The 9,466-nt window shown below is 47.8% G+C and overlaps 1 protein-coding gene across 3 annotated transcripts in view; it reads left to right on the forward strand.

The window, feature by feature from the left end:
• The window catches only part of setdb2 (SET domain bifurcated histone lysine methyltransferase 2), a 5,740-nt gene extending 3,100 nt beyond the window's left edge, over positions 1-2,640 (forward strand). For all 3 annotated transcript variants that reach the window (XM_027291717.1, XM_027291716.1, XM_019267451.2), the window contains exons 6-12: positions 147-431; positions 515-843; positions 917-1,086; positions 1,162-1,394; positions 1,962-2,159; positions 2,252-2,340; positions 2,418-2,640. In XM_027291717.1, coding sequence (XP_027147518.1) covers positions 147-431; positions 515-843; positions 917-1,086; positions 1,162-1,394; positions 1,962-2,159; positions 2,252-2,340; positions 2,418-2,577 — 1,464 coding nt within the window. In that variant the 3' untranslated portion in view covers positions 2,578-2,640. The remainder of the gene's footprint in view (positions 1-146; positions 432-514; positions 844-916; positions 1,087-1,161; positions 1,395-1,961; positions 2,160-2,251; positions 2,341-2,417) is intronic.
• Positions 2,641-9,466: the final 6,826 nt, after the last annotated feature.

Consider the following 9,466-nt stretch of genomic DNA (forward strand, 5'->3'; position numbering starts at 1 on the left):
CACACGCACGCACACACACACACAGACAGAGTAACACACACACTCACTCACGCACACACACACACACACACACACAGACAGAGTAACACACACACTCACTCACACACACACACACACACACACACACTCACTGTTTTTCCGTCCAGGCCTGCCTGTCCAGTTTACCCAGCATGCCTCAGTGCACGCCGGCGTTCTGGGGTCAGAACCCGCTGAAGGTTCCGCTGCTCTGCGGCTTTAAGAGGTTGACCGCCGTGCCGCTGATGTCATCGAGGGGGGGCGTGGCTCCTGACGACCAGGGGGCGGAGCGTCCAGCCTGTGAGGACGTGGAGGACTGGGACGTCGTTTATAAAACGCCGTGTGGGCAGAGCCTGCGTAACCATGACGACGTGATGCGCTTCCTGTTGGCCACAGGTGGCTACGACATCCTGCAGGTCAGCTGTTTTTAGACGCCAGGGTCATCCTGGGCTGTGATTGGCTCCCTGGTGCAGGTGACATCTGTGCTTGTCTCCTGCAGGTGGACTTCTTCACCTTTAACTCGTCCGTCCGGTTGGACCCGCCCCAGTCGGCTGGCCCCCGGCGCCCGGAGCTGGACCTGAGCCGGGGCGTGGAGCCCACACCCGTAGAGCTCTGCACCGGGGACGGCGGCGCCCGGCCGGCCGATTTCCGCTACAGGAAGGAGCGCTGGCCGCACGGCTGCTTCCTGAGCCGAGGCCCGACGCTGTTCACCGCCTGCTGCGACTGCACCGACGGCTGCAGCGACGCCGAGCTCTGCGCCTGCGCCGCTATGACCGGAGCAGGGCGCCACTACAGCCACCACAGGCTGCACGAGCCCGTACCGTCAGGGTGAGTCCGCAACGTTCATCCAACGACGGAAACGTTTTCCAAACGTCCACTGAACCCTGCCGTGTGCTTCCAGTGTGTACGAGTGTGGTCCGTGGTGCGGCTGTGACCGCGCTCGCTGTCAGAACCGGCTGGTCCAAAGAGGCATCAGGGTCCGCCTGCAGGTCTTCCCCACTGACGACCGTGGCTGGGGTGTGCGTTGCCGTGACGACCTGGACAGCGGCACGTTCGTGTGCATATACGCAGGTGAGAGGGCGGCGCCGGACGAGTCAGAGGGTCCGTTGATCGGAACGTGTGATCGATGTTTGATGAAATGTTCAGGTGTGATCCTGCAGAGGGTTCCGAGTCCCACCGAGCCGCCGTCCCCGAAGCTGACGAGGACGGACCTCCCTTCAGACGACGAGGTGGAGGTCGTCACAGAGTGGCTGGCCCCGCCGGTGCTGGAGGGCCAGAGCAACCTGCTGGAGCCCACCTCGCCCCCCCTCCACGTCCCGGTGATCCAGAGACCTGCGGACGCCAACGCCACAACCACCACACCACAGGACCGGGACAAGGTCAGCCTGGTTCTGGTTCTGACGTGTTTACTGCTAATTAGCTCATGTTAATATATATCAATATTTAGCTATAGCATTAGCATCCTTTAGCATTATCTTACAGGTAGCATTAGCATCATTAGTCTCAGTTTACAGGCAGCATTAGCATCATTAGTCTCAGTTTACAGGCAGCATTAGCATCATTAGCCTCAGTTTACAGGCAGCATTAGCATCCTTTAGCCTCCGTTTACAGGTAGCATTAGCATCCTTTAGCCTCCGTTTACAGGTAGCATTAGCATCATTAGCCTCAGTTTACAGGTAGCATTAGCATCATTAGCCTCAGTTTACAGGTAGCATTAGCATCATTAGCCTCAGTTTACAGGTAGCATTAACATCGTTAGCCTCAGTTTACAGGTAGCATTAGCATCGTTAGCCTCAGTTTACAGGTAGCATTAGCATCCTTAGCCTCAGTTTACAGGTAGCATTAACATCGTTAGCCTCCGTTTACAGGTAGCATTAGCATCATTAGCCTCCGTTTACAGGTAGCATTAGCATCATTAGCCTAGCCTGGTGTCGTTTGTCGTTCAGTCGGTGTTGGTGGGAGGTCCGGAGCCGCCGTCACCTTCAGGTGGGTCAGGTGAGCGGTCACCAGCTCAGGGGAAGGAGGTCCAGGCCGTGAACGGGACGGAGCCGAAGAACCAGAAGAGCTTAAAGAGAGCGATGAAGGTGGAGGACGTTAACTTCCTGGACGCCAGCAAGGAAGGAAACGTGAGCCGCTTCCTGAACGTAAGACGCCAACCAGCCCAACAGGAAGTGAGTCTGAGCAGGAAACGCTGAGGTGAGGTTTGACCTTTGACCCTGGCTCTGTCCCCCCACAGCACAGCTGCCAGCCGAACCTGTTCATCCAGAACGTCTTCACCGACTCCCACGACCCCGCCTTCCCCGTCATCGCCTTCTTCACCAGCAGGTGAGGAGGAGGAGGCACGTGACGACGATGATGGCCGTGTTTGTAGTTCTCTGGTAACTGTAGTTTTTCTCTGTCAGGGTCGTGAAGGCCGGCACCGAGCTCACCTGGAACTACTCTGCCGACACGCACAGGAAACAGGAAGTGCCCTGTCGCTGCGGCAGCGACGGTTGCCGTGGACAGTTTAGCGTGGAGGAGAACCTGTGTGACCTGTGTGAGGTGGAAGGTGAAGCACGATGATCTCCACCTGAACCAAACTGAACCAACATTTGTTCAATAAACAAAGTTTCATATTTAATATTCGACTTGTCTGATGTGTGAACAGGTGACAACATGATGTTCAAGCTCCAGGTGCACCGACGGGGAGCTAACACGAGCTAACTCAGCTTAGCAATGAAGTCTGCTAACGTCAACACAGACTGCAGAGCATCATCACTGTTTTACCTTTAGCCTCCGTTTACAGGTAGCATTAGCATCAATAGCCTCAGTTTACAGGTAGCATTAGCACCATTAGCCTCAGTTTACAGGTAGCATTAGCATCCTTTAGCCTCCGTTTACAGGTAGCATTAGCATCCTTTAGCCTCAGTTTACAGGTAGCATTAGCATCAATAGCCTCCGTTTACAGGTAGCGTTAGCATCATTAGCCTCCGTTTACAGGTAGCATTAGCATCATTAGCTTCAGTTTACAGGTAGCATTAGCATCCTTTAGCCTCCGTTTACAGGTAGCATTAGCATCGCATTAGCACTCAGTTTTACAGGTGGCGTTAGCATTATTAGCCTCAGTTTACAGGTAGCATAGCATCATTAGCCTCAGTTTACAGGTAAGCGTTAGCATCCTTTAGCTCAGTTTACAGGTAGCATTAGCACATCATTAGCCCAGTTTACAGGTAGCATGCAGATCATTAAGCCTCAGTTTACAGGTAGCATTAGAATTCTTAGCCTCCGTTTACAGGTAGCGTTAAGCATCCTTTAGCCTCAGTTTACAGGTAGCATTAGCATCATTAGCCTCAGTTTACAGGTAGCGTTAGCATCATTAGCCTCAGTTTACAGGTAGCGTTAGCATCATTAGCCTCAGTTTACAGGTAGCGTTAGCATCCTTTAGCCCTCAGTTTTACAGGTAGCGTTAGCATCCTTTAGCCTCAAGTTTACAGGTAGCGTTAGCATCCTTTAAGCCTCGTTTACAGGTAGCATTAGCATCATTAGCCTCAGTTTTACAAGGTAGCGTAGCATCCTTAGCTAGCCCAGTTTACGGTAGCGTTAGCATCCTTTAGCCTCAGTTTACAGGTAGCAGTAGCATCATTAGCCTCAGTTTACAGGTAGCGTAGCATCATTAGTTGCCTCCGTTTACAGGTAGCATTAGCATCATTAGCCTCAGTTTTACAGGTAGCGTTAGCACCATTAGCCTCAGTTTACAGTAGCATTAGCATCATTAGCCTCAGTTTACAGGTAGCTTAGCAGCATTAGCCTCGTTTACAGGTAGCATTAGCATTCTTAGCCCCTTTTACAGGTAGCCGTTAGCATCCCTTTTAGCCTCAGTTTACAGGTAGCAGTTAGCATCATTAGCCTCAGTTTACAGGTAGCGTTAGCATCATTTTAGCCTCAGTTTACAGGTAGCGTTAGCAATCCTTTAGCCTCAGTTTACAGGTAGCGTTAGCATCCTTTAGCCTCAGTTTAACCAGGTAGCGTAGCATCCCTTTAGCCTCAGTTAATACAGGTAGCGTTAGCACCTTTAGCCGCGTTTACAGCTGCATGGTAGCATCAATTTAGCCTCAGTTTACAGGTACGTTAGCATCCTTTGCCTCAGTTTACGAGTAGCATTAGCATCATTAGCCTCAGTTTTACAGGTAGCAATTAGCATCATTAGCCTCAGTTTTACAGGTATAATAGCCACATAGCCTCGTTCACAGGTACATTAGCAATCAGCCAGATAAAGTAAATGCCCAGTTTACAGGTAGCGTTAGCACCAATTAGCCGCAGTTTACAGGTAGCATTGGGCCACCATTAGCCCTCAGTTTACAGGTAGTATTTACCACCATTAGCCTCAAGTGTTTACAGGTAGCATGAAGCACGCTACCGTCATCGCCAGGTAAAACATTTCATGTGGAACAAAAGCCCATCTCTCTGGTCAAACCCTGTAATTACATGAATGGGTGGAGTTAACAGTAAAAAAATGACACTGCCCAGGAGAAGGAGGGGGGTCACTTGGCTGGAAGTCAGCTGCTTTCAGCTTGAAACGGAACTTTTCAGTTGCTACTACTTATTCTAACAGGTCACACATAGAAAAACATTTATTCTAAACAAGGTCACACAATAGAACATTTCGAACATAAAATTACAGTTTTATTCTAACAGGTCACAACAATATAGAACATTTTATTCACAGGTCACACAATATAAAACATTTTTCTAACAGGTCACACATATATAAAACATTTTAATTCTAACAGGTCACACAATAGAAAACAATTTAAATTCTAACAGGGTCACACAATAAGAAACATTTTATTCGAGGGTCCAAAATGGAATACTAACAGCACACATATAAACATTTTATCTAACAGGTCCACCAATATAAAAACATTTTTAATCTAACTAAACAGGTCAACACAATATGAAACATTTTATTCTAACAGTTCACCAATAAAAACAGTTTTATTCTAACTGTCACACAATTAAACATTTTAGTCTAACAGGTCCAAAGTCCAAAAAAAGATATGCCCTCTGTCCCCTTTCGCTAAACACTTTGTTTTTCCTCAACCTGGTGGAAACGTCATGAAGGTGAAGAAAGAGTGAAGGATCATTCATAAGGACTTAGGAAAAAGATAAGAACAGTGCTCAGAGAGACTGACTGGCAACTTTCACTAGGCTTACGTATTATGTGACAGTGGGATGTTGTTGATGTGTCTGGTGAAAACTACAAAGTCCAGAAGAATGGACTCAAAAAGCTCCTCTTCATCTCCATCATTACCCCGAGTTATCGTGAGAAGGCGCTCATGACGGCGATGGTTGAAGTTGAATGTTATGTGTTTTCAGCGAGGGTGTTGAGCAGATAGGTGGAGCTGAAGGTGGAGCATAGTCTCCTCTTTGCATGAAGCTCCACACAACACACAAACACAAGGCCGCTCCAGGTTTCCACTACTTGTTTTGTTTGGTGTTTTAAGAAAGCAGACCTGGATCACCTGGACACTGTGATGAATCTTTTATTGGTCATCTTACGGTGCTCATACACCTGTGCCTTGCATCCCTGTCCATCACCTTTATAGCCCCGCCCAGCTGAAACTGTAGCCCCAACAACCGCTACTGACACCTTGTGGTCAACACAGTCTACTGAATCATCACATACTGATGGCCCTGGTTTGATCCTCTGTGAGAGGTAGACAACAATGGTTCAGGTGAAAGGCCAGGTCTGTTTGGTGAGGAGGTGTAGATGGCCTCGGTGCTGTGGGGTGGACTCATCCATGTTGAGCTGCTTCAGTCCTTCCACCTTGGGCCATCCATATACTCAGAGAAGGAGCCTAACCTTCAACTCCCAGAAGCCCCTTTTCCCTGCAGCGCCTCCCTGTCTGACGCTGCGTTTATTTCTTGTTGCTGCACAAGGAATTGTGGGACGGCATGTATCCTTCACTTTGGTAAAGGATGGTCCAGTGTCTCCTCGCTAAAGGAGACAAGAAGGAAGCAGTGAAGCTCTTTTCCTTCTTCAGAGATTCAAACAGGCTCTTATCATGGCTGACACTTAAATCCTGTCTGGCTCATTTCACTCAATGAGGAACCTTCCTGAACACAAAGACTATTGTGGACCGGACGTTGACTTTGGTCTTCGAAATTGAGTTCCCTGCAATGTTGAAAGTGAAACCTGATAGATTCATTAAAGGATTCAAAGGAATCAGATGGTGGATTTGGACTGAATCAGATGAATCAAATCCCAACCCTCATGTGAACAGAAAAAACCAACTGTGTCTGAGAGTGATGTAATTCCATGTTTGCATGCTGAAAGAGATGTGCTGGTCTGACCCCCTCCTCCTTTCAGGTTGGAGCCTGCTGGAGTCCGATGGTTGAGACCAGGTCGAGGAAGTGTAAGTGTGTTTTTAATTGTTCATGAAAAAAACCAGCTTCAAACTGTGACATCACTCCTTCAAATCTCTGTGTCATCATCAATAATGAACAGATGATAGATTAATAACGTCTTGTTTCTCCATCAGATTCCTGTGAACTCACAGTCGACACAAACCCAGTAACACCGAGACATCAAACTGTCGCAACACAGGAAGATGACACGTGTGAAGGAGGACAGTCTATCTGATCATCCAGACAGATTTGACCACTGGTTTCAGCTGCTGTGTAGAACTGGTCTGACTGGTCGCTGTTACTGGGAGGCGAGTGGAGAGGAGAGTTTGATATCAGTGAGTTACAGAAGAATCAGAAGGAAAGGAGGCAGTGATGACTGTGTTTGGATGGAAAATCATCATGGAGTTGAGCTGCTCTGATGGTGTAGTTACGCTGTTGTGCACAATAACAGAACATCACATCCACTCTCCCCTCCTCACCTCCCCTCCTCCTCCTCCTCCCCTCCTCCTCCTCCTCCTCCCTCCTCGGTCGCTCACAGAGTAGCAGTGTATGGGACTGTCCTGCGTGGCTCTCTGTCCCTTCTACAGAGTCTCCTCTGACACACTGACCCCTCCACACTTCAACACCACATTCACTGAACCTCTTTATCCTGTTTGGGTTCTGGTGCCTGGTTCTGGTCTTCAGTGTCTCTGTGTGGTCTGTAGGACGGAGAGTCTCCTCCTGTTGGACAACATTGTTCCTGCTGAACAGATCAGTTGAGTTGTCCAGGATCACACAGCTGATGTTCTTCTGTCCCACCCATGTGTCCCGGGTTAGATCTCTCTCTACCCCATGTTTTCCTGTCTGCGTCTCCTACGTGTCCGTAAGACAAATGTCCAAAACAAAGACAGAAAAAGCTGAAATGAAATGTTTCATGATTATGGAAAATGATAGCCATGATTGTGGTTCTTTTCTAACCAATATATCCATGTTTGACTCAGGAATATTACTGTGTGTGCCTTATAGTTGGTTTGGTTTTCCTCTGACCTTGCTCTTAGAAATCTTTCTCTCATGGTGCAAGCTGTTTGTAGCAGCAGTTGTTGGATGTATAAACTTGACCTTATATATATAAATAAATAAAAGTGTATCATTTCAAACAGAGAGTGTGTGGGAAATCATTGTCCAATCAGAAATGGAGCAGACTTTCAGCTGGTGAAACGTGATTGGTAAGGAAAGAAAAACTCTGGTGTCATGTGACTGGATGAAGACAGACGCAGTCACTGTGACTTCATTTATTTGTATGATTTAAACAGGAGACGACCAAAGATGAGTCAAAAACACCAAAACTTTGAAATAGTGAAAAATCTACCGCTGTTTGTATTTTGAAAAACCGGACGTTGAACCCGCACTGCGCTTTTATTTTGAAAACGCGGGCGTGAAGCGTGCCGCCGCCTTTATTTTGAAAGTCCAGCCCGATGTGCGTGGTGTTTGTTTTACGTCGTGCTCCGGTGTGTCTCACCGACTGTGTTCTCCGGACTCTCTGGCGCCGACCATGGACGCTGTTTTCCGGGGCTGCGTGCCTGCTCTCTGGGCGTCCTCCCTCCTCCCAGGCCTCCTGCAGCCGGGTCCAGATCCGGGTCCGGATCCCGCCTCACGACCAGCCGGCCCGGGTCGCCCGCTTCGTGGCCCACCAGTGTGACGCGGCCTCCATGGCCACCATCTCCACCCACAAGCCGGCGGTGGGCAGCCGTTCTCCAAACGCCTTCTCGGTCAGCGACGGGCCGGACGGATCCGGCTCCGGGGTGCCCTACATGTACCTGACCCGCATGGAATCTCGTGCAGGACCTGGAGGTACCCCGCGCCCGGTCCTTTCTGCCGGGGGTCATGATATAGTTAAAAATACAGAACTGTTTATAAATTTATTCAACAATAGTATAATATATAGTTTAATAATAATATTTAATATACTTATATTTATAATAATATTATCTAATATAATATTTATAATAATATATTAACAATTTATTAATAATGTATTAATAGTGGTAATTTCTAATAATATATTTATGTTACATAACACCTAGTTTAGATTCACGTGACTCCACCGTGACTCAGCAGTTCTTTCACAGAGTGACTCAGCAGTTTTTGGCAGTCCATGTGACAGGAATGAGATGAGATGAGTGCGAGTCAGTGAAAGGAGCTGAAAGCGTCAGTAAAGCATCAGTTAAAGCATCAGTTTAAAGCGTCAGTTAAGCATCAGTTAACGTCAGTTAAAGCGTCAGTGAAAGGAGCTGAAGCGTCAGTTCATTAAGCGTCAGTGTAAAGCGTCATGAAAGGAGCTATAGTAGCGTCAGTTAAAAGCGTCAGTTAACAGCGTCAGTGAAAGGAGCTGACACGTCAGTTAAAGCGTCAGTTAAAGCGTCAGTGAAGGAGGCTTGAAGCGTAGTTAAGCGTCAGTTAAAGCGTCATTTTAAAGCGTCATGAAGGAGGTAAGCTCAAGGTCCAGGAGAGGTAGTGAAAGAGTAAGCCAGTTAAAGCATCAGTTAAAGCGTCAGTTACAAAGCGTCTAATTAAAGCGGTCCAGTGAAGGAGGTGAAGCCCTCAGTTAAAGCATCAGTTAAAGCATCAGTTAAAGCGTCAGTTAAAGCGTCCAGTGAAAGGAGCTGAAGCGTCAGTTAAAGCGTCAGTTAAAGCATCAGTTAAAGCGTCCAGTGAAAGGAGGTGAAGCGTCCAGTTAAAGCATCATTAAAGCGTCAGTTAAAGCGCCAGTGAAAGGAGCTGAACGTCAGTTTAAAGCATCAGTTTAAAGCGTCAGTTAAAGCGGCCAGTGAAAGAGAGCTGAAGCGTCAGTTTAAAGCGTCATTAAAGCATAAGTTAAGCGTCAGTGAAAGGAAGGTGAAGCGTCAGTTAAGCATCAGTTTAAAGCGTCAGTTAAAGCGTCCAGTGAAAAGCTCGAAGCGTCATTAAAGCGTCAGTTAAAGCATCAGTTAAAGCATCAGTTAAAGCGTCAGTGAAAGGAGGTGAAGCGTCAGTTAAAGCGTCAGTTAAAGCATCAGTTAAAGCCGTCAGTAAAGGAGCTGAGCGT

Source organism: Larimichthys crocea, chromosome XIX, assembly GCF_000972845.2.
Source record: "Larimichthys crocea isolate SSNF chromosome XIX, L_crocea_2.0, whole genome shotgun sequence".
In the NCBI taxonomy this organism is placed as follows: Eukaryota; Metazoa; Chordata; class Actinopteri; family Sciaenidae; genus Larimichthys; species Larimichthys crocea.